General features: G+C 47.9%; 1 protein-coding gene across 5 annotated transcripts in view; it reads right to left on the minus strand.

Moving 5' to 3' along the window:
- Positions 1-17,008: 17,008 nt before the first annotated feature.
- HECTD2 (HECT domain E3 ubiquitin protein ligase 2) overlaps positions 17,009-25,509 on the minus strand; it is an 82,886-nt gene continuing 74,385 nt past the window's right edge. For all 5 annotated transcript variants that reach the window (XM_039481012.1, XM_039481011.1, XM_039481013.1 and 2 more), the window contains one exon: positions 17,009-21,204. In XM_039481012.1, coding sequence (XP_039336946.1) covers positions 21,084-21,204 — 121 coding nt within the window. In that variant the 3' untranslated portion in view covers positions 17,009-21,083. The remainder of the gene's footprint in view (positions 21,205-25,509) is intronic.

Consider the following 25,509-nt stretch of genomic DNA (forward strand, 5'->3'; position numbering starts at 1 on the left):
GAGTCTGAGGCTTGGAAAGTTCAGGACATCTGATGTTGACCCATGTGATGGCATGTTTGGGTAGCATTAATTTTGTTTTTAAATAAACTGGTTTATTTAGTTCAGACAACAAGCATCCTGCAACATTTGTAACTGAAAATCATTTTTTGTAAATTAAACAACATCCCAGAAAGGATGTGTTGCATTTCAGTCATTATCAACTCCCCTCTGACCCTGAGAGCATACCTAGTGAGATATAACATCCCTCTATAGAAACAAAAAAAACTAAAAATTTGACACACACAAAAGCTTAGTTTAGTGACATAAGAACGGCCATACTGGGTTAGACCAACGGTCCACCTAGCCAGATGTCCTGTCTTCTGAAAGAGAGGGAATGAACAGAACAGGGTAATTTATTAAGTGATCCATCCCGTTGTCCAGTCCCAGCTTCTGGAAATCAGAGGTTATGGGACACCTGGAGCATGAGGTTGTGTCTCTGAGCATCTTGGCTAATAGTCATTGATGGACCTATCCTCTATGAATTTATCTAATTCTTTTTTTAACCCAGTTATACAGTAACTCCCCACTTAACGTCCTCTCGCTTAACATCGTTTCGATCTTAAGTCCCTGCTCAATTACAGAACATGCTCCATTTAAAGTTGTGCAGTGCTTCGCTATAACGTCGTTTGGCTGCCTGCTTTGTCCATAGCTGGCAGCCCCCCATCAGCTCCCCTATTTCCCCGCCACAGCACCTCCCACCCGCCGGCAGACCCTGCGGATCAGCGCCTCCCCCCCTCCTCCCCCCTCCCAAATGCCACAAACCAGCTGATTGCCACAGGCAGGAGGCAGGGGAGGGGGGAGCCTGCACGCTGAGTCCTTGCTCCTCCCCTGTCCCTCCTGCCTCCTGAATATCGTAAGCCAGAGGATTGCCGCGGGCAGGAGGGAGGAGTGAGAACGTGGCACAACTCCCCCCCCTTGCATCCTGCTCACGGCAATCACCTGGCTTGTGGTATTCAGGAGGCAGGGGAGAGAGGGGGAGGCTGTGCACCATGTCCTCGCTCCTCTCTCCTGAATGCTGCAAGCCAGCTGATTGCCACGGGCAGGAGGCAGGGGAGGGAGGACGCGGCATGCGGAGTAAAGGGGGAGGAGGGGGGAAAGAAGAGGCGGGTTAAGGGTGAGGGCTTGGGGGAAGGGGTAGCGTGGGCAGGCCAAGGGTTGAGCCCCCTGCCCCTGGTGCTTGCAGAGTAGGGGAAGCGGCCGCTGCTGCAATGTGCTTCTCTGAGCCTACAGCACCTTCAGCCTCGCCTGTCTCATTGTCTCCAGTGCCAGTGGGGTAAGGCGGGGGTACCTCCCAACTATAGTACCGTACTGTATGGCAAAAAAAAATAATTCCCAGGAACCTAACACACCCTCCCCACCATTTACATTCATTCTTGTGGGGAAATTGGATTCACTTAACACCGTTTCACTTAAAGTTGCATTTTTCAGGAACATAACTACAACGTTAAGTGAGGAGTTACTGTACATAGGAACATAACAGTGGCCATACTGGATCAGACCAGCGGTCCATCTAGCCCAGTATCCTGTCTTCTGAGAGTGGCCAATGCCAGGTGCCCCAGAGGGAATGAACAGAGCAGGCAATACTTTTGGCTTTCACATATCCCCGGGCAATGAGTTCCACCCGTTGCCTGTGCATTATGTAAAACAATACATCCTTATGTTTCTTTTATACCTGCTACCTATTAATTTAATTAGGTGACCCCTGATTATGATGTTTTATTATCTATCCCTTTCCTAAGGATTCCTAACATTCTGTTAGCTTTCTGGACTGCCACTGCATACCGAGCAGACATTTTCAGAGAACTATCCATGCTGACTCTAATATCTCTTTCTTGAGTGGTAATAGCTAATTTAGACCCCATCATTTTGTATGTATAGTTGAGATTATTATTTCCAATGTGCATTACCTTGACAGGTAAGGTTGCACCAGAATATTTCCCTCCACTCAAAACTGTGAAAAGTTAAAGGAAAGTCTTCTGCATTCCTTGACATTTTCACATTGCATACACCACCACTGATAACAGCAAAAAGCAGTATCTACCTCAACTTCATCAAACTTGTGCTCTAGCACAAAACCTTAATAACTGACCTCATTAATGTGAAGTAATGTAAATTCTCCTTTGTATGTTACATGTTACAGATGTGGCAATCAGTTGATAGAAGAGCCTGTGAAACTGCTGTTATCATTTTGTGCTAGAGCACACGTTTGAATTGGGGGTAGAGGGGCTTTTAATTATCAGATTATAGTCATAGTTTAGAGTCAAAGTACTGTATACACAAGATGACCTTAGACAAAGTCTGGTCACACATCTACGTGATCTGGCACCACTTTCTTAGGGAGGAAATATTTGGCAGAAAAATGAAACGACTCCCTTTGTTTATGCCACTCACTACAGATTTCTAAACATAGACATCAGTGACACTAGACACTAGCTACGTAAGGCCTTGTCTACACTACAAGACTATTTCGAATCAACTTAGTTCGAATTTGTGGATTCGACCTTATGAAGTCGAATTTGTGTATCCATACTAAATACACTAATTCGAATTTCGGAGTCCACATTCACGGGGCCAGCGTCGACTTTGGAAGCGGTGCACTGTGGGAAGCTATCCCACAGTTCCCGCACTCCCCGCTGCGCATTGGAATGCTGGGTAGAGCCCCCAATGCCTGCTGGGGGGAGAAATGTGTCGAGGGTGGTTTTGGGTAAGTGTCGTCATTGAACCGTCAATCACAACCTCCCTCCCTCCCTCCCTCCGTGAAAGCGCCTGTGGGCAATCTGTTCGTGCACTTTTCTGGTCAGTGACAGCGCGGACACCACAGCACTGCAAGCATGGAGCCCGCTGCGATCATCGCCGTTTTCTCCTCCTCGCACTTTATCATCCAGCTCTTCCACAGTCAGCTGCTGAGAAATTGGGCTACTTTTCAATGGTGCTGCAAGCACTGGGGGACCATACGGGACGTTTTACAAACATCAACGTCGGGTGGCCGGGCAAGGTTCATGATGCGTGTGTTTTCAGGAACTGTGGGCTGCTCTCAGACGCCTGCAGGAAGGTAGTTTCTTCCCGGACCACAAAATAACTGTTGTGGATGTGCAGATGCCTATAGTCATCCTCGGGGACCCAGCCTGCCCGCTAATGCACTTGCTCATGAAGCCCTATACAGGCACCTGGGACAGCGACAAGGAACTCTTCAAATACCAGCGAGCAGCGAGCAGCGTGACCTGTGACTGTTCAGTTTCTTTACAGAGAAGCTGAACCTGCCCCTGTTTCTTTACCCACTGACTGTTGACTCTCCTCTTCGGTTACATACCCGTTCACCCGTTACCCCACTTCCAGCACACGTGTAAAAATAAAATACATGTCCCATTATTACTTAACAAAGGTTTCTTTATTCATGACTTTTCGTGAAAGGGTTGAAACTGGGACGCAGGCTGTGCTGGGTAGGGTGTGCGGTGATGTAAAGACCGCCTCTAAACTCAAGGAATGACAGGCTCCTGCTCCTAGAGCGGTACGCAGTGACGTAAGGCTTCTTTCAACAGAGCCTGCCATCCCTCTTTATGGAATTCTGTGTGCGGGCGGATATGTGACCTTGTGGTGGAGGAGGACGGATACAGATTCCTCAGCTGCGTGACTCAGCGGTCCAGGACAAGGACCGCTGTATAAGATCTGTAACCGCCTCCCGCTGCAAAGTCACATCTCCCCGCCCACACAGATCCTGGAAACCACCTCCAAAAACTGACCAGATTGCCTACTGACTGCACCGTGTGTGTGACCCGCTGCTGATCCTGCCCCCGTGTCTGTACCCTGGGAAAGGTGACTGTCCTATGCAATTAACCACACCCTTCCCCACGCCCCCCATTCGAACACAGTCTTCTTTGAAAAAACATAACGGAAACAGTAATTAACAGCAAAGCATTTTTATTAATTAAGTAGACAGTTAGGGGATGGGACTGGGATTGGGACTACTGTGAGTCTGGAAGTGAAGGACTTCGGCAACTGTAGGGTATGAGAGCTTTTGGGTACTTGAGCACTGTGCTGTGGTGCAGTGACAGTATTCACGTCCCCGGCCGCCCCTCCTCCTGATTATTTTCGGTGAGGGGGGTATGGGACTTTGTGGCGGGGGAGGGCGGTTGCAGATACACTGCAGGGGGGCTCTGTCCTCCTGCGGTCCTGCAGAACATCCACAAGGCGCCTGAGCGTATCTGTTTGCTCCCTCACTAGTCCAAGCATTGTTTCAGTCGCCTGCTTGTCTTCCTCACGCCACCTCTCCTCCCGTTCGCTGTGTGAGCGCTGGCACAGAGAGACGCTCTCCCTCCACTGGCTCTGCTGGTCCGCCTCTGCTAGGTAGCAGCCCATGCCTTGAACATCTTGTCCCTTGTCTTTTTCTTTCGCCGCCTAATCTTCGCCAGCCTCTGCGAGGGGGATGCTGTGGCAGGTCTGGAGACAGTGGAAGCTGTGAGATGGGAAACAGGGAGTGAATTCCTTGCAAAGATACATTTTGGCGAACAATTAACTGAGTCTAGGCTGTCTCTGTGAATTCTGGGTTGAGACCCCTGTGCCTGGTCATTTTCGCAGTGGATTCTGGGTAAATGTCGCCAGTCATTCCTTCCTCCGGGAAAGCAACGTCAGACAATCATTTCAAGCCCGTTTTCCCAGAATTGCCCTGGCATACGCCATAGCGTGGCAACCATGGACACTGTTTTGCCTTTTGTGTATGTCACCGTATGTGTACTAGATGCCGCTGACAGAGGCGGGCCAGCAGCGCTACACAGCAGCATGCTTTTGCTTTTGCATGACAGCAGAGATGGTTACCAGCCATATTGTACCATCAACCATACCATAAATTGGTAATAAGATGGGCATGGTTACCAGTCCTTTTGCACTGCCCCATTTGGGGCTGTCATAAGTGCCCCTGGCCGAGCAGCCAGGGGCGCAAAAGCCAAAATTGGGAATGACTCCCTGAGTCAATCCCTCCTTTTTGGTATCTAAAAATAGAATCAGTCCTGCCTAGATTATGGGCAAGTGTACTAGAGAACCACTGTATCATAGAACCAGAGAGCACAGCTGCTCTGTGTCTGATCCTGCATAAATTATGAGCTGTATGCTCTTCACAGGGGGTGCTCCTGCAACAACACCACCTCTTCATTCCGTTCTTACCCCAGCCTTCCTGGGCTACCATACCATTGTCCCCCCACTTGTGTGATGAAGTAATAAAGAATGCAGGAATAAGACACAGTGACTTGTTTGTGAGAAATGACTGGAAGGAAGCCTCCAGCTGCAATGATAGTCCAGGCAGGACATTAAGGAGTGTGGATGAAGGAGCCCATCATCCCTCTGCTAGTCCAGGGGCAATTGAATCTTTTATTTACAATGAAGGGTGGGGGCTGATGGAGCTCAACCCCCTGTTGCAATGATGAGGACGGTTACCAGCCATATTGTACCATCAGCCATCAAAAATTAGGGACAGGCGCCCTTGATCGACCTTACTGATACTAGTCGGCATGGTTACCAGCCCTTTTGCACTGCCCCATATGCCAAGAGGCTGATGATGAGGATGGATTTCCATCTTATTGTACCCTCAGCCTTCAATAGCGTGGGGGGAGCAAGGATGTTGGTGTTGAGTGCTGCACCATCGCGTCTATCTGCAGCATTCAGTAAAGATAGGGTGACATGTAAAACAGTCAACAGAGGATTGTTTTCACTTCTGGTGGTGGGTGGGGTGTGTGCGCAAATTGCCGAACTATGCCCTGACCCACCGCAGACACTGTGTTTGACCCTAGAAGCATTTGGAGCTCATCCAAGAATGCAAATACTTTTTGGAGACAGCAGGAACTGTGGGATAGCTTGCGTCCTCCTTCCCCTCCTCCATGAGCGTCCATTATATTCTTTGGCTTTCCGTTACGCTCGTCACACAGCTGCGTGCTGAGTCTGTGCTATGCCGTCTGTCCGTAGATTTCTGAAAAATACTTTGGACCAGGCGTAAAATTACAGTAATTACCCTAATTAGATGCAGGAGTCTCCGAGCGAGATCACCCTGAGGAGGGTCACTGAAGGAGATAGAGAGCGCATGCTGCGTGAAAGCTAGCACGAACCAGGGCCCGATGCAGCTGTGCTCGGGGAGGCAGTGCTCCCTGAGTTCCTCATGAAAGCCTCGCGCGGAAAACTCTGCTACCATGGAGCACCCAATAAGGCAGCTCTCCCCAGGAACCTCCTGCTGATGCTTTTCGATTAACGCAAGGAGAGCTCCACGAAGCTCTCCAAGGATGATTTCTGTTCTATCCCCATGTCTAGAGAGCCCTCCTTTTCACACAGTTCAGATTCCTGTTATATTAAGAATAAAAGTTAACATGGTTACAGCACTTACCGACTGCTCCTTCCCCTGATTCAGGGTCTGGGTTAATGGCCGGGGAGGGTTGTTGGGGGATCTCCGTGACGGTGATGAATAGATCCTGGCTGTCGGGGAAACCAGCGTTGTAAGCGCTGTCGCCTGCCTCGTCCTCCACAAACCCTTCCTCATCTTCCCCGTCCGCGAACATCACCGAGGAACTGGCCGTCGACACTGTCCCATCGTCAGAGTCCACGGTCACTGGTGGGGCAGTGGTGGCAGGCTCCGTAGCGTCCGTTTGCCACTTTGATTTTTTGGTAGCCTTGTCTGGGGTCCTTGGTTTTCACGCGGCGATGCGTTGCATGACGGCTGTATCCTCTGTCTGGATCATGGCTTTGGAGACCTTCTTGTAGGTCTTTGCATTCCGTTTTTTGGAGCGCAGCTCCGAAAGCACAGACTCATCGCCCCACACAGCGATCAGATCCAAGAGTTCCCGGTCAGTCTATGCCGGGTCCCTCTTTCTATTCAGAGATTACATGAACTCCTCTGCTGGAGAGCTCTGCATTGCTGCCGGTGCTGCTGAGCTCGCCCCGATGTCCAACCACAAAATGAGATTCTAACTGTCCAGACAGGAAAATGAATTCAAATTTTCCCGGGTTGTTTCCTGTGTAGCTGCTCAGAGCATCGAAGCTCGGACTGCTGTCCAGAGCGTCAACAGAGTGGTGCACTGTGGGATAGCTCCCGGAGCTACTAAGTTCGATTTGCATCCACACCTAGCCTAATTCGAGCTATCCATGTCGAATTTAGCATTACTCCACCTGTCGGGGTGGAGTACCAAATTCAAACTAAAGAGCCCTCTAGTTCGAATTAAATGGCTTCCTAGTGTGGACGGTTGACCGGTTAGTTCAAATTAACGCTGCTAAATTCGAATTAAAGTCCTAGTGTAGACCAGGCCTAAGAAAGTACTGATTTGGTGCAGCATCCAAGCAAACGCAACTGAACTATTAATCTGTATATTTTTATTTAATTTTGTTTTTCTCATTTGTAGGGTCTTACCAAATTCATGGCCATGAAAAATGCCTCATCCTCCCGTGATAAGAGGATATTGTAGGGGAAGGGCCGGGCTGGGGCCACCTACCGTGCACCAAGCTCCAGCTGCTAGTCCCAGCCCAGTGGTTGCCTAACCATAAGGCTGGCCCTGCCCCAACTGACAACACCCCCATACCTTGTGACCCTCATTTCTGCGCTTCTGTTTGCGGTGATGCAGGCTTTACAGCTGGGCACTGCCCAGCTCTGAAGGCAGTGCCCTGCCGGCAGTGGTGCAGAAGTAAGGGTGGCAATCCCACAACCCCCCTATAATAGCTTTGTGAACCCCGCACTATCCCCTTTTGGGTCAGGACCCCCATGATTACAACACTCTGAAATTTCAGATGTTAACATCTGAAACTGAGAAATTGACTATTTTTAAAATCCAATGACTGTGAAATTGACCAAAATAGGTTGTGAATTTGGTAGGGCCCTGTTCATTTGTATAAAATTAGATACAATAAACTCTGTAATTATTATTTAACATTAGTATTGCAGTAGTTCCCAAAGCCTCTTTTGCTAGGTGCTGCCCAAACACACAGTAAAGGGCTTGCTTACAAAAAAAGATGGTTACTCACCGTAGTAACTGTTGTTCTTCGAGATGTGTTGCTCCTATCCATTCCAGTTAGGTGTGCGCGCCGCGCGTGCACGGCTTCTCCGGAACATTTTTACCCTAGCAACTCCAGCGGGCCGGCCGGCGCCCCCTGGAGTGGCGCCGCTATGGCGCGTGTTATATACCCCAGCCGGCCCATCCGCTCCTCAGTTCCTTCTTGCCGGCTACTCCGACAGTGGGGAAGGAGGGCGGGTCTGGAATGGATAGGAGCAACACATCTCGAAGAACAACAGTTACTATGGTGAGTAACCGTCTTTTCTTCTTCGAGTGATTGCTCCTATGCATTCCATTTAGGTGATTCCCAAGCCTTACCTAGGCGGTGGGGTCAGAGTGAGATGTGGCAGAGTGTAATATTGCTGAGCCGAAGGCTGCATCGTCTTGAGATTGCTGCACCAACGCGTAGTGGGAAGCGAAGGTGTGTACAGAAGACCAAGTAGCCACTCTACAAATGTCCTGGATAGGGACGTGGGCCAGGAAAGCGGTAGACGAGGCTTGCGCTCTCGTGTAGTGAGCGGTGAGGCGGCATGGTGGCACATGAGCCAGCTCGTAGCATGACCTGATACATGCCGTGACCCAGGCGGAAATCCGCTGCAAGGAGACCGGCTCGCCTTTCATTCGGTCAGCCACCGCTACGAAGAGCTGGGTCGAACGCCGGAAAGGCTTTGTACGCTCGATATAAAAAGCGAGGGCCCTGCGAACGTCGAGGGTGTGAAGCTGTTGCTCCCGAGGAGAAGCATGTGGCTTTGGAAAGAAGACCGGGAGGAAGATCTCCTGATTGACATGGAAGGCTGAGACGACTTTCGGGAGAAAGGCCGGGTGAGGTCGGAGCTGCACCTTGTCTCTATGGAAAACGGTGTACGGTGGACCAACCGTTAGGGCGCGAAGCTCGGACACACGTCTCGCAGATGAAATGGCGACGAGAAAGGCCGTCTTCCAAGACAGGTAGAGAAGGGAGCATGTGGCTAAAGGCTCGAAGGGAGCTCCCATAAGCCTGGCCAGGACCAGATTTAAATCCCAGGCTGGGGTAGGACGCCTCATGGGTGGGTACAACCGGTCCAGGCCCTTCAGGAAGCGGGATACCATCTGGTTAGCGAAGATGGATCGACCGTCTATGGACGGGCGAAACGCGGATATGGCTGCCAGGTGTACCTTTAAGGAGGAGACCACGAGACCTTGCTCCTTTAGGTACCAGAGGTAGTCCAGGTTTGTGGGAAGGGGAACTTCGAAGGGATTAAGGCCGCGTTGGTCACACCAAAGGGCAAAGCGCTTCCACTTCGCACAGTAAGTAGAGCGGGTGGAAGGCTTTCTGCTTTCAAGCAGGACTCGTTGTACTGCCTCGGAACAGCCTCTCTCCGCAGGGGTCAACCACTCAGGTACCAAGCTGTGAGATGGAGGGACTGTAGGTCTGGGTGGCGAAGCCTGCCGAAGTCCTGCGTGATGATGTCCGGCCAGGACGGTAGGGGAATGGGTTCCCGAACAGAGAGCTCGAGCAGCAGGGTGTACCAGTGCTGTCTCGGCCAGGCCGGAGCGACGAGTATTATACGGGCCTGGTCCCTCCGTAGCTTGAGCAGAACCCGGTGGATGAGCGGGAACGGAGGGAAGGCATAAAGGAGGTGATCCAGGAGTACAGGTAGGCGTCCGACAGGGAGCCCGGAGAGCGACCCTGGAAGGAACAGAACTGGTGGCACTTCCTGTTCTCCTTGGAGGCAAACAGGTCTACCTGGGGAAAGCCCCACAGTTGGAAAATTCTGTGTGCCACGTCCGGTCGAAGGGACCACTCGTGGGCGAGGAAAGACCTGCTGAGGTGGTCCGCCAGCGTGTTCTGCACTCCTGGAAGAAACGACGCTTCGAGGTGAATCGAGTGGGCCACACAGAAGTCCCACAGTAGCATCGCTTCCTTGCAAAGGAGAGCCTTGCGTATGCTGTGACATACGTACAGGATGCCATGTGTCCCAGGAGGCGGAGGCAGGCCCGAACCGTTGTCGTGGGAAAGGTGAGGAGGTCTCGGATGATGGAGACCATAGTTTGGTGTCGAGACAGCGGGAGGCAGGCCCTGGCCAAATTGGAGTCGAGCACTGCTCCGATGAATTCTACCCGCTGCGATGGAGTTAAAGCGGACTTCTTGGTGTTGATGAGAAGACCGAGGTCCCGAAAGAGAGACACGACCTCTCTTATTTGGTTTGTTACCAGCCGCTGGGATGCTCCGCGAACCAGCCAATCGTCGAGATACGGATAAACGTGTATCTGACGCCGGCGGAGGGCTGCGGCAACCACCGCCATGCACTTCGTGAAAACCCTCGGCGCGGTGGAGAGGCCGAAAGGCAGCACTGCAAACTGGTAGTGCGCGTTGTTAGTGAAGCGCAGGAAGCGTCGATGGGGGGGGGTAAATTGCGACATGGAAGTATGCGTCCTTCATGTCGAGGGCGGCAAACCAGTCTCCCGGATCCAGGGAGGGGATGATGGCCCCCAGGGTGACCATACGAAACTTGGGCTTGAGCAGGTACTTGTTGAGCTCCCGCAGGTCCAGAATTGGACGAAGACCTCCTTTCGCCTTGGGGATGAGGAAGTAGCGGGAGTAGAAGCCCCTGCCCCGCATGTCGCATGGCACCTCCTCTATGGCCCCCAAGCTCAACAGAGTCTTGACCTCCTGCAGGAGGAATTGCTCGTGAGAGGGGTCCCTGAAGAGGGACGGGGACGGAGGATGGGAAGGAGGGGGCGAAACAAATTGCAGGCGGTACCCAGACTGGATTGTTTGAAGGACCCAGTTGTCTGTTGTTATTTGGGACCACGCCGAAAAGAAATGGGAAAGGCGGTTGTAGAATAGAGGGGTAGGATCCGGTCCAGAGGCTGATGAGCCGTCCTCGGGCGTCCCATCAAAACGCCTGTTTGGGGCCCTGAGGGGCCTTGGAAGGCGGATGGGTCGAGGTGCGCCGATTGCCAGATGGTCTACGGCGGGCCGGGCCAGGTCTGCGGCCTGTGTATGGTCTTGCCCTAGATTGGTTAAAGGGCTGGTATGGCTGCTGCCTAAAGGACCTGCGCTGGGTTGCCGGTGTATGCATCCCCAGAGTACGGATGGCAATACGACCGTCCTTTAGGGTCTGGATCCTCGAATCGGTCTTTTCCGAGAACAGGCCCTGAGCGTCAAAAGGCAGGTCCTGCAAGGTGTACTGCACCTCAGGCGGCAGCGTGGATGACTGCAACCATGAGATGCGCCTCATTGTGACCCCCGAAGCCAGGGTTCTTGCACCCGAGTCCGCGGAGTCAAGAGCGGACTGTATAGAAGACCTGGAAGTCTTCTTGGCCTCCTCCAACAGAGCTGTGAACACCTGGCGAGAGTCAGGTGGGATGAGCTCCATGAACTTTGCCAGAGACACCAAGATATCAAAAGTGTATCTGGCGAGGAGGGCCATCTGATTGGCGATCCTAAGCTGGAGGCCGCCGGCTGAGTAAACCTTGCGGCCCAAGAGGTCCATTCGCTTAGCCTCCCTTGACTTTGGGGTTGGGGCGGGTTGGCCGTTCCTTTCCCTGTTGTTGACCGACTGGACAACCAACGAGTCAGGGGCTGGGTGGGTGTACAGATACTCGTACCCCGTGGGAGGGACGGAGTACTTTCTTTCGACACCCCTGGCGGTGGGAGGGACGGACGCCGGTGACTGCCAGATGGTGGTGGCATTCTTCTGTATGGTGCGGATAAAGGGTAATGCTACCCGCACCGGAGCCTCCGCTCCGATTACATTCGTCACCGGGTCCTCGTCCTCTGCGACCTCCGCCACAGGGAGGTTGATCGCCTGTGCCACCCGACGCAGAAGGTCCTGATGCGCCCGCAAGTCAATTGGCGGGGGGTCAGATGTAGCCGCCCCGGCCACCGCCTCGTCCGGTGATGAAGACGAGGATGGGCCCTGTACCACGGCCTCTGCAGGCGGTTCCTCCAAGGGATTGGCTGTTGACTCCGGCCGAGGATGCTCTTGGGAACCAGGTGGCAACTGGTCTGCGGCTGGAGGTGAAGGGGGCGGTCTACTTATTGTAGCTACCGGAGCCCGACGTCCCAAGGCAGGGGCCCTTGGAGGGAGCGGCACCCCCTGGGATTCATACTGGGCCCACGGTACCCAGAAGCCCCATTGTCTCGCACCCGGGACATGAGTCTGCTCCACAGCGGAAAGGTGACCCTCGCTGCCCGCCTCCGAAGCCACCGATGCTTGACTAGAAGGCCAGGGAGGTGCGGATGCGCCGAACGATTGAGTCGTCGAGGGTGATAGGGTACCCATTGACGGTGCCAAGGTTCGGTGCCGGTCCTCTCGGTGCCGAGACCGGGAGCGAGACCATCGGTCGGCACGGTGCCGGGAGCTCGACCGGTGCCGGGAGCTCAACCGGGACATCAACCGGCGGTGCCTAGAGCGGCTCCTAGAGTCACAGTGCCGGGAATCACGGTGGTGGGAGTCGCGGTGCCGGGAGTCGGACCTCCCTCGGTGCCGACGAGACGGAGACCGGGACCGGGAACGCCTCCGGGAGTGCAACCGGTACCGCGATGACGAGCGGTACCGGGACTGCGACCGGCGCCGAGCGGGTGATCGGTACCGCACTGGCGAGCGATGCCGGGACCTCAAGCGGCTTGACGGCGACCGTCCTCGGGACCGGGAGCGAGACTGGGACCTGGAGCGCCATCTGTTCCGCTCGACCGGTGGCCGCATCATCATCGGCTTCCCTGCCGACATGACAGCCCGCACCGGCGGTGCCGGGGGCCGGAGGCTCGGTGCCTCTGTGAGCTCTATGAGCTCCCTCGCTGTCGAATACGTTTCGGGCGTGGACGGCAGCACGAGCTCTACTGCGGACGGTGCCGGGGAGCGAGGCGGTGCCGGACTCAACGGCCCTTGCGGTGCCGGAGTCAACGGCACAGTGCACGGCTTGTGCACTGCCACAGCCAGGACTGGAGGCGGAGGTGGCTGGGCTAATTGACCCTGGTCCTGGGTCTTTGGTGCTGCCTTGGTCGGCTTCCGCTTCCTGGATGGCGAGAGGGAGCGGTGCCTCTTAGCCAGTGCCGCTGGAGAGGGTCGAGGCGCCTCGGTGCCGGAGTGGCTCGGAGCCGCTGGTGCGCTGCGCGCCGATGCAGGCTTTGGTGCCGGTGCGGTCGGTGCCGGGGGCTGAAGCGAAGCCTCCATAAGGAGCTGCTTAAGTCTGGTGTCCCGCTCCTTCCTTGTCCGGGGCTTAAAGGCCGCACAGATAGGGCACTTATCTGTGCGGTGAGTCTCCCCAAGGCAGCGCAGGCAGGCGTCGTGTGGATCTCCTACCGGCATGTGCCGCTGGCAAGATGCACAGGGCTTAAAGCCCGGTGCTTTGGGCATGAGCCCGCACCGGTGGGGGAAAAAAGGAGGGAAACCCCCCTTATTTCCTTATCTTAACTATACTAACTAAACTATACAACTAACTAACACTAAGTGATTAAGAACTATATACAAAGAAAGCTATAGAGCGCTAGGGATGTGGAGGACAGAGAGCACTCCACTGTTCCAACTGCCGTCACGGGTGGGAAGAAGGAACTGAGGAGCGGACGGGCCGGCTGGGGTATATAACACGCGCCATAGCGGCGCCACTCCAGGGGGTGCCAGCCGGCCCGCCGGAGTTGCTAGGGTAAAAATTTTCCGAGAAGCCGTGCACGCACAGCGCGCACACCTAACTGGAATGCATAGGAGCAATCACTCCAAGAAGAACAGACCACTCCTCCATCTTCTCCACTTCGCTCCCTCCCATGCATATGTTGTAGAATGAGATATTTTTCAATCAAACATTTTCTATAGCTATGAACACCTTAAATCTCGGAATTCGGCTATATTAGTAACTATTACACTGTAACACAGTCATCTTACCATCTTCCTTTTATAGTCTTTAGATAAAGCCATTGTACTTTAAGCAATCGAAGCAGGGCCGGACTAAGACCTTTAGAGGACCTAAGCACTAAAAAGATTATGGTGCCCCCATACCGTAAATAAATAATACCATACCGTAAAATAAAATTTTATTTTTTGAAATGACACAAAAAACTTACATGTATGCTGAAATCAAAATAGCTTCTTTCTAGATTTTCTGATTGCAAAATTCTGGATAAGTTCATCGAAGCTGACTCGACGAAGCATGTACGCTTCCATGCACAATAGGGAAAGTGAATCAAGTCTGTCCTGACACATCGGTGTTCTCTGAGGGTTTTTTATTCTTTTCAGCTGAGAAAAAGAGCGTTCTGCGGAGCAGTTAGTAATCAATGTTCGAAAAATATGTAGTGCGAGCTGTACATTTGGAAATACACATTGTACTCCGTCTCTCAATATTGTGTCATGAAGATCAATGTGACTGAATTTAATTTTTCCTGTTTCATTAAACTTTGCGCGCATATAACAGTGGTACTGCAGTACTTATCCAGAGATTCATGTTCAAGTCAACAGGGTATGAGTCAACTAGCTTTTGGGTGCCTTGTGAATACTGTTAAGTCAGATAAGTCCATATCATTTAGAAAAGAAAATCTATTTGATACTACTTTGTACACTTCATCTCTCCTCTTCATATGAGCTTCAAGAGTATCAATTATAGCGTAGTAAGTAGCTATGCAAAATTTGTCTCTAGGATTCAATGCTGTTTCTGTTGCACTGCTATCATTTGCTTGTTTTTTCCTGCTTCACTTGTGGGACTGGGCTTCTTTGTAGTTAGTATCTGGCAAGATATCTTTTGATATGTCTTCAGATCTTTTGAAATCATTCCTCAAAGTGTGTAAGTGGTCTGCTAATGATTGACAGAGGTCTGCACATGTTTTCAAATCCAATTCTTTTTCTTGGAGAGCTTGACTTGTGTGGTAAAAGTATTGTAAAATTTCATTCCACATGCTCAGCGTGAATCCAAACTCTAGTTCTTGCTCCTTGTTTGCAATGTTTTCTGCCTCTCGTATAGTTTCTCCCTTTTGTGATTGGTCTTCAGCTATACTTTCTAATGCATCCATGATCTTTGAGTAGGACTCCAGAATTGCACTTGTTGCCACTGCATGTGCTGCCCAGCGAGTATTAGAGATTTCAACACACAATCATTGCTCAAATATGTTTTAAGAACTGTCCATCGGTGTGTTGAGGCAGAGAAAAATGTATAATGTAATTGGACTGTTGAGAAAAACCTTACTGCCACCGGACAACGATCAACAGCACTGTGGCCAACAAGATTGAGAGTGTGTGCAGCACATGGTATGAATATGCCATATTTGTTCTGTTACAAAAACTTCTTCTGCATTCCTTGATAAACTCCTAACATGTTGGCAGCTTTGTCATAAGATTGACCTCTGCACTTCGAGAAATCTATTTTGCAAACTTGGCACAGATAATGCAGTACTTGATTTGCCATTTCTTCACCAGTGTGGCTTTTCAAATTGAGCAATGTTATAAATTGTTCAACTGGTTTTCCATCTGTGGGAGACATATCTTAGTAAAAAACTCAATTGATCAATATGTGAAAGATCAGGTGTAGAGTTGTCAAGGTTCCTTCCCCACTCTGGACTTTAGAGTACAGATATGAGGACCTGCATGTGAACCCCTAAACTGAATTACCAGCTTAGATTTGGTTTTGCTGCCACCACTCCCAAATACTAACTCCCTTCCCTGGATAGTCTTGAGAGACTTCTTCACCAAGTTCCTAGTGAACACTGATCCAACTTGTAGACGGGCCGGACTCACCCCTGCGGCGCCTCCTGCTGGTGACTTCCGGAATTAGCTCAATTCAGCTCTGGAGCGCCCTCTGCAGGCTGGTGATCCACCTGACCTCTGGCCCCCCGTGTCCCTCCCTGGACCCGGTGCCCTTTTACATGGGGTTGTGCCCCCTGGCAGTAACCCCTCAGTCTTAGGGTCTCCCCTGCCTGGGGAACCCCCACCCACTATCCCTACCTTGCCTCAGTATATGGCTACTGCCAGTCATTGTCTAGCCCACGCCCTGGGGCAGACTGCAGTATCAGCCTACTCATCACTGGAAAGGAGGTTTTGGACCTGCTGCCTTGGCCTACCCCTGGGCTGCCCTCTGCAACCCCCAGTACCTGTTAGCCCAGTGCTAGGCCGCAGCCTGGGGCTTTCCAGGCTAGAGCTCCCCAGCTCCTCTGCCTTTCCCCAGCCCTGCTTCACTCAGGTACCTTATGTCCAGCTCCCTGCAGCCAGACCCATCTCCCTCTATAGCTAAAGAGAGAGACTGTCTTGGCTTCTGGCTCACAGCCTCTTATAGGGGCCAGCTGGGCCTGATTGCAGCATGGCCGCAGCTGAGCCTACTTTCCCCAATCAGCCCAGGCTTCTTGCCCCAGCCTAAAGGCTGCTTTCTCCAGCCACAGCCCCTTCCCAGGGCTGTTTTTAACCCCTTCAGGGCAGGAGCAGGGGTCCACCCTGCTACACAACCCCTTGGATCTTAACACAAGGAGAATTTAACCACCCCCTCCCTCTCCCCCACCAATTCCTGGTGAGTCCAGATCCAATCCCCTTGGATCTTAAAACAAGGAAAAAATCAATCAGGTTCTTAAAAAGAAGGCTTTTAATTAAAGAAAGAAAGGTAAAAATCATCTCTGTAAAATCAGGATGGAAAATAACTTTACAGGGTAATCAGATTCATAGAGCCCAGAGGAACCCCCTCTAGCCTTAGGTTCAAAGTTACAGCAAACAGAGGTAAATCCTCTTAGCAAAAAGGAACATTTACAAGTTGAGAAAACAAAGATAAAACTAACAAGCCTTGCCTGGCTGTTACTTACAAGTTTGAAATATGAAAGACTGGTTTAGAAAGATTTGGAGTGCATGGATTGATGTCTGGTCCCTCTTAGTCCCAAGAGTGAACAACCCCAAAAACAAAGAGCACACAAACAAAAGCCTTCCCCTCACCAAGATTTGAAAGTATCTTGTCTCCTTATTGGTCCTTTGGGTCAGGTGTCAGCCAGGTTACCTGAGCTTCTTAACCCTTTACAGGTAAAAGGATTTTAGAGTCTCTGGCCAGGAGGGATTTTAATGTATTGTACACAGGAGGGCTGTTTCCTTCCCTTTATAGTTGTGACAAGAGTCGACAGATAAACTGAAGTACCCAGCAGTACTTATTTCATCCACAATAGCTGAACGAACTTTGTCACTCATTAGACCAATGAGTTCATCACATATTGTCTTGGGTAAGTATGATGGGTTACCTTTGCCAGCATTCCCATATTTTGAGATACGGCCTGCTAAAAATGGGTCAAACTGAGCCACAAACTCCAACAATCCCAAGAAATGTTCATTCTGCAATGATCCGAATGTGTCATTTGATCCCCGGAAAGGCAAACCACATTCAGCTAATGTTTGAGTAACACCTATAACATGCTGCAAGACATGTTGCCAGTATTCATACTCCCCTTTAATTTGTTCTTCCAATTTTTGTGTCAATCCAAAGAAAGAAAAAAAATGAATCAAGTACGTATAACTCAGAAGAATATATCAATAATAAAACATAAATTTATTGCAACATATGACAGGATCTGATTTCCTCACATTATTTCGATCTACGTTAGTAGGACGCCCCCTTGGTTTAGGTGGGTATAAGTAATAAAAAGAGAACAGAAAAACAGGGGAAGTGTGTGTAGTGGAGTGTAAGGAAGTCTAACAAAGATCTGATTTTTCTTATGATGACTACTTCGATGGTGAAGATTAACAACCTGCATTCACCAGATGAAAGACACAATGAGAGGGCTGAGAAGCCAAATTTGGCAAGGTAAATGAAAGCAGGTACAGGATACTAGGGCTAGGCAAGTCATCTGCCACCTCTCCCTCTACAAAGTGATGTCAGAAGAGAACTGCTCCCCCCATCTCCATTTGCTGGAAGGAGGATTTATATCTACTGGCTAAGCGATCATAAAGAAACAGCATATTTAGAAAATAAAACATTTCTTCATTGTATATAGACCTAAAAGTTAAGTCATGGTTTAAGAAGGAACTCTGACGTTTATAATAAATAGTTTAGATATTGGTCCCTGATGTGCCCTGTGTGCCACTCAAGTAGTGCAAAGGGGATGGAAAGATGGCTTTAACAGCTGGCTGGAGATTATGCCTGCATAGAGGAATCCTCAGGCAGCGCAAAGCCAGAGAGCCTAGTTCTATAGTTCTTGCTCCTTATCCTTATTTCCCCCCTGGTTTAGGGGTCATTGTGGGACTGAGAGGAGATATGGTGGGAGCATGATAACATCTGAGCCAGTTTCTATCATCACAAATTAGAACAGCCCTGAAGCTGAGGGATCAGGATTGTTCCTGGAAATAAGGAGAAATAGGTTCGGGATCAACACTATTTTACATTCTTGTGTTTCTAGCATGGTATGCATTGCAACATTAGTAGTTCAAGACAGAATATGGAATATTATTTTAGGGCTTTTTGGTGGGCATCTCTGTATTAGTAAGTCAAGATTTCTTATTCATTGAAACATGCAGAGATTGAATAGAAGATTATGAATTGCTAGTGCAAAGAAAATGTTTCAATGGAAAAAATACTGCACTTAAATAGGTCAGACTCAGAAACTGAAACATGTTTGATTTAATGACTGCACAATTTCAATACATAAAAATAGATACCCAGTAATGAACAAATGTATACAAACCAGATTTCCTTAGGTAATGTACAAAAAAAAATGTAGAGAGAAAAAAGGGGGGGAAGGTTTCGTTGGATTACATTGCAAGACAAAAAACAAAATGTAGTTGAGCAAACAATGTTAAATGAGGAGATCAGAGGCTTATTTCATAAATACTGTGCAATGCTTTCATTTAACAAATACAAAAATTACAATTATTTAACTTAATGTCAGGAAATATAAAATGTAATTCAATGACAGTTCTCTAGTTTATTTAAAAATGGATGCAAATATAATAGCTTTTAAAATTTTGAGGTAATATTATACAGTAAACCCAAAAAGCTTTTAATAATTAAAACTAAACCAAGGCAAAGTGCAATTTTGTGATAAAAGATTAAAATGTAAAGCTTTTATCTTAATAATAGGCAGAAACAATGCTTCAGTTATTATTAAATGTGGGCTTGAGTCATAAAAATATTGACTTATGTGCATTTTTATATGAGAAACTGTATAGCTATTAATTCAAAAACAAAAATGCATAAGACAACTTTCCATGAATCACCCCATCTAACAAAAATTTTGTTTCCAGTTTACCTAATAAAAATATACATAATTCTGACTTCTAAAATACACTCACATTTTTGTGCTTATTAATATTTTACCCATTTTAAATGTTTTTTTAGTTCAGGCAGTACAGTGATGAAGCAGTGTGATTTGTGTAACTGATTCACTTTACATTTTCAGATTAAAAATATAATTCTAGAGTGGTATTTTTAAAAGCACCAATTACTGGCCTAAATATGCTCCCACTGAAATCAATATTTTACCACCGACTTAAAGACGAGCTGAGTTAAGCCAATACTGAATGCTTTCAAAAATCCCACCACTAATCTCTATTCCTAATAAAATAAAAATGGTAAAATATCACTACCTTCTTTAAGGATCAGAACAGAATGAAATGTGTAGTTATTTACTAAAGGATTAATGGCATTAAGGTTACAGAGTAGCCAGATTAGTTTATTAACCAATGTAGAAATCTGCTGGCTGTAAGTAAGTAGTATAGAAAGGAAGAAATAGCCAGAATAAGAAAAGTATCAGAAAAATTACTGTATATTTTGTTATTGCAAATAAGTTCTGTTGCAAAATCTATAGAACATACAGTAGGTATTACTTGATGTAAAAAAATACAATATACTATACTGTATGCTGCTAACTGTCTCAGGTTGTGAATAAAAATGGACTTGTAATTATGCCTGCATTTTACAATCAGTTTCTTCCCCAGCTCCAAATTTGCTAAGATTTTTAGACAAGAATATCTTTACATTTACTTTATTAGTGTGCAGTGAAAAAAACAAAACATTGTCTAAATACTGACCTTCACGTTAAATGAAAGCTACAGCATTTTGATATGTTCTTGTATTCACTTTTGTCATAGCTTACTCTAATAAACTTTTAGAAAAAGATTTCTATCATAAAGTTGTTGATCAAATGACAGTATAATGCACAAGTTAAAATTTTAATATTTTTCCATGTGATGTGGATATCACTTATGTCTGAAGTGATTCAAAGAGATTTAGAATTTACCTGTCAACATCCAGTTTCTTTAAGTAAGCCATGGTTACAAAACTACAATATCTACAGGCAAACTGACTAGTTTGCTGCCAACTTCATAAAATTAACATGCAGGTTGTTTAATACTTAAAGTTTGTCCTTGAGTCCAGTTATACTGAAAATAGTACTTTTAACAATCCTGTACAAATCAATTCTGTTGATCTGTAAAAGCTGAATATATAACATCTAAAACTGTGTATTTGTAAAAATAAATCTTTAGCAATTAATGGCACTATCAAAATCCTATTTTTCCACAGGCAGTTATTTACATGCTTTTTAAATATCCTGCTTAATTATTTGATAACGAAAGCCAGAACATTAAAACTGTATACATTTTACCTAGGCTAAAATTGCTTTATGTCTCAATATGAAAATATGGCCCCATGTCTCACATGAATGGCAGTTATATGCTTTGCTACTGCATGTATTAATTAAAGACATTCTGCCACTTGGCTTACCTAATCAAGAAACCTTTTGTGTTTCCTTTCCCAGTGGAATATGCATCATGATGCATATTATGATTAATTATAAAGTGCTCCAAGAATAATCAGAGACAAAACTGTAACCTGGAATTTGTCACCTCTGTCAGCTTTCTTCTGTCAAGTAATGCAGCATTCTGTATTTTATTAAAATTACTTTCTGAAAAAACAAGCAGTAAATGTATTGCCATACAGCAAAAACAAATGCACTTTGCATTTAATTAAAAAAATCATGTTTTCAATTGGATAAGACTGGCACAGTATCAAGAGACAGAAACATGAAAAGCTTAAAGGCACAATAAGAGGAAAGTGAGTGCTACATAAAAAATCCTGTATTTTAAATCTTTCATCTTATTCTAGACCAAAACCTTCTGCATTTGAAATTCCAATGATCAGCTTCTGCTTCAGTTCTTTTTTGCTCTTGTAAGGTGGGAGGCAAAGCTGGTTGAAGCAGGTGTGGGCCACAGGCAACCTAAAAATATTTAAAAAATAATGCACCATTTGTTTTTAACAGAAATATAATAGCACTAGGATATTACCTGTATGCTTTTAATTTATGTGCATTACTTTTACAAACCCACACAAAGGAAGTGTTACTTACCTCACAGTAACTGGGGTTCAACATGTGTTGTTCAAACATATTCCATAGTTAGTGCACATGTGCCCCATGTCCTTGAGTTTGGATTCTTTTTGGCCAGCAGTGTCCTTGTGTCTCCCACCTCAGTGCATAAAGGGTGAGGAAACCTCAACTAACCCTCAGGGTACGTCTACACTACGGGATTATTCCAATTTTACATAAACCGGTTTTGTAAAACAGATTGTATAAAGTCGAGTGCATGCGGCCACACTAAGCACATTAATTCGGCGGTGTGCGTCCATGTACCGAGGCTAGTGTCGATTTCCGGAGCGTTGCACTGTGGGTAGCTATCCCGTAGCTATCCCATAGTTCCCGCAGTCTCCCCTGCCCATTGGAATTCTGGGTTGAGATCCCAATGCAAAAACAGTGTCGCGGGTGATTCTGGGTAAATGTTGTCACTCAATCCTTCCTCCGGGAAAGCAACTGCAGACAATCATTTCGCGCCCTTTTTCCCTGGATTGCCCTGGCAGATGCCATAGCATGGCAATCATGGAGCCCGTTTTGCCTTCTGTCACTGTCACCGTATGTGTACTGGATGCTGCTGACAGACGCGGTACTGCACTGCTACACAGCAGCATTCATTTGCCTTTGCAAGATAGCAGAGATGGTTACCAGTCATATTGTACCGTCTACCATACCATTGTAAATTGGCAATGAGATGACGGTTATCAGTCGTTCTGTACCATCTGCTGCTATCCTGGGTGCTCCTGGCTGGCCTCACTGAGGTCGGCCAGGGGCGCATAGGCAAAAATGGGAATGACCCCCTGGGTCATTCCCTTCCTATGTTTTGTCTAAAAATAGAGTCGGTCCTGCCTAGAATATGGGGCAAGTGTACTAGAGAACCAGAGAGCACAGCCGCTCCGTGTCAGAGCCCCAGAGATCCCGCAGAAATGATGAGCTGCATGCCATTTTAGGGGGTGCCCCTGCAACAACCCCACCCATTGCTTCCCTCCTCCCCCAACCCTCCTGGGCTGCCGTGGCAGTGTCCCCCCATTTGTGTGATGAAGTAATAAAGAATGCAGGAATAAGAAACACAGACTTTTTAGTGAGATAAAATGAGGGGGAGGAAGCCTCCAGCTGCTATGATAGTCCAGGCAGTACAGAATCTTTTCTTTATACATGACAGAGGGGGGGCTGATGGAGCTCAGCCCCCAGTTGCTATGATGAGGACGGTTACCAGCCGTTCTGTACCATCTGCTGGGAATGACCAGGAGTCATTCCTATTTTTACCCAGGCGCCCCCGGCCGACCTCACCGAGGCCAGCCAGGAGCACTCACGGGCTGATGATGAGGACGGATACCAGTCCTTCTGTACTGTACCGTCTGCCACCGGGGAGAAGGGAGAGGATGCTGCTGTTTAGCTCTCCAGCACCCCGTCTACCAGCAGCATGCAGTAGACATAGGGTGACATTGAAAAAAGGCGAGAAATGATTTTTTCCCTTTTTCTTTCTGGGGGGGAAAGGGTGAAGGGTGTAAATTGATGACATACACCCTGAAACACCCAGGAAAATGTTTTTGACCCTTCAGGCACTTGGAGCCCAGCCAAGAATGCAAATGCTTTTCGGAGACTGCGGGATAGCTGGAGTCCTCAGTACCCCCTCCCTCCCTCCATGAGCATCCATTTGATTCTTTGGCTTTCCGTTACGCTCGTCACGCAGCACTGTGCTGAGTCCCTGCTGTGGCCTCTGGAGATTTTTTCAAATGCTTTGTCATTTTGTCTTCTGTAACGGAGCTGTGATAGAACAGATTTGCCTCCCCATACAGCGATCAGATCCAGTATCTCCCGGACGGTCCATGCTGGAGCTCTTTTTGGATTTGGGACTGCATCGCCACCTGTGCTGATCAGAGCTCCACGCTGGGCAAACAGGAAATGAAATTCAAAAGTTCGCGGGGCTTTTCCTGTCTACCTGGCCAGTGCATCTGAGTTTAGATTGCTGTCCAGAGCAGTCACAATGGTGCACTGTGGAATACCGCCCGGAGGCCAATACCGTCGATTTGCGGCCACACTAACCCTAATCCGATATGGTAATACCAATTTCAGCGTTACTCCTCTCGTCGGGGAGGAGTACAGAAACCGATTTAAAGAGCCCTTTATATCGTTGTGTGGATGGGTGCAGCGTTAAATTGGTTTAACGCTGCTAAAATCGGTTTAAACACGTAGTGTAGACCAGGCCTCAGACTCTTTGCCAATACAGAATCCAGGTATTATGAGACTCTGTAGTAGTGAGGAAGGTGGGCTGTGGAATATAAATGGATAACATCTTGAAGAACCACAGTTACTTTTAGGCAAGTAACAATTTTCTTCTTGGTTAGTTGTCCATATATATTTTCCATGGTTGGTGACTCACAAGCAGTGACCTATATCACAGGAGGTGGGTGCTTGGAGTCTAACAATAAGATAGCTCTGCCAAAAAGGAGCATCAGATCTTGATGCTTCATCTATGGAGTAATGTTTGGTAAATGTATGCACGTAATTCTGAAGTTGCTTCCCTATATATTTCCACTATCAAAATGCTTCAGAAGCTGCTTAAACTCTGGTAGAATAAGCTGTAATTTTTTCTTGTTGGCATATGGCTTGGGAATGGCACAGGCAGGTGTATTACTAGGTTGAAATGGGAGTCAGAGACTACCTTTAGCAAGATTACCTTTAGCAAGAGGTTCTGCAGTGAGCATATGCATTTTTCCTACCTTGACAGCTGTTGTTATTGCAATCTGGAAGGCTGTTTTGATGGACAGGAGGGAATGTGTAGCTAGGAGCTCAAAGGAATGGGGGAGGGAAGACTCATCAAACCTGTCAGCATTAGGTTAAGATCCCAAGGAAGAGGAGGGTCCCTGATTGGGAGATATACCCTTATAAGGCTCTTCAGGAATCTACCTACTGTGAGGTGTGAGAATGCTGAATAGCCCTGAATCAAATGGGATGATGGAAAGCTGAAATGGCATTAGGTGAACCTTAAGGAATTCAGAGCTGTCTACAAGCTCCCTAAATGACAGGAGGTATTCTAGTATTATATGCAACCAGGCTTCCTGAGAAGTGCAGGCTTCCTGATCAGCCGTAAGAAACAAGGGCACTCTGCCAGCTGCAGAGACTGGTATCCAGAGTGATGAACACCCAAATGGATCCAGCAGAACTCTTGGTAAATATGGTAGTTTATTTTTCACCAGCTCAGCCCCAGTCATGGACTAAAGCAAATTGCTTCTTTGAATTGAAGCATAAGGACCACTTGTATTAAAAAGCAGTAGCTGGACTTCAGATTTACACATTGTTTGGAGAGCTGGCTCTGTATTAGATGAACATCTGCTAAATTTGTGTAATCAATAAATGGTTTTAATAACATTTGTAAACCAAGCTAAAGGAACTAATATAGTTTCTAATATTGTGGCTGAAGATTGTCTAGGTGGGCTCCCCACCCTAGACTGGAGGCATCTGTGACCAAGGCTTTCAGTAGCAAAGGTGGATGAGATGATGATGCAGCAGAAGCTGATGGTTTCCTTGTTTGGAATCTCTGATGCTTCTCAGATGGGCTGTGCTGTGCATGAGGGATGGTTGCCAGGGTGCTGGTATGAATATTGATAAGGGAGCCATGAGAGTGGATATGACTGCCGGGGTCCTGGTATGGATATTGAACCATGGGGGTCAAGGCATAGTGTCTCTCCTAGAACTTTTGAACCTTAGATGGTAATAGTGTGCCTTAGAATCCTTTTCTGGTGTGTAGGGATCAAATGACTCCAGGGAATGAGATGGTGACCCCTCCCTGTTATTGTCTGAACAAGAGGAGGAGAAAAACTACTGCTCTTTTAATGGAGGGGCAGTACCAGCTCGGGTGCTAGGCAAGCTTTGAGTATGTTGTCTACCTGGTACCACAGATGTGCTCAGTACTGAAGAGACAGAGTAGTGGTTGGTACTTCAGAAAGAAGTTAGATGAACAACAACAATGGTACTGCAGAGAGTGTGAAGTCTGTTGATGCAGCAACAGGTCTTGGTACTTAGCATGGTGGTACTAAGTGAACGGAAGAGATTGGTACCAGAAGCCTCAGTGACAAGTCAGTTCTGGATGATATATGATGCTTTATGGGAGCTGGGACTCGGATATGGTGACTGGTCTGGACTGGGTGCCAGAGGGATACCCACTCATTTGAA

This window comes from Mauremys reevesii, linkage group 7, assembly GCF_016161935.1.
Source record: "Mauremys reevesii isolate NIE-2019 linkage group 7, ASM1616193v1, whole genome shotgun sequence".
Classification (NCBI taxonomy): domain Eukaryota; kingdom Metazoa; phylum Chordata; order Testudines; family Geoemydidae; genus Mauremys; species Mauremys reevesii.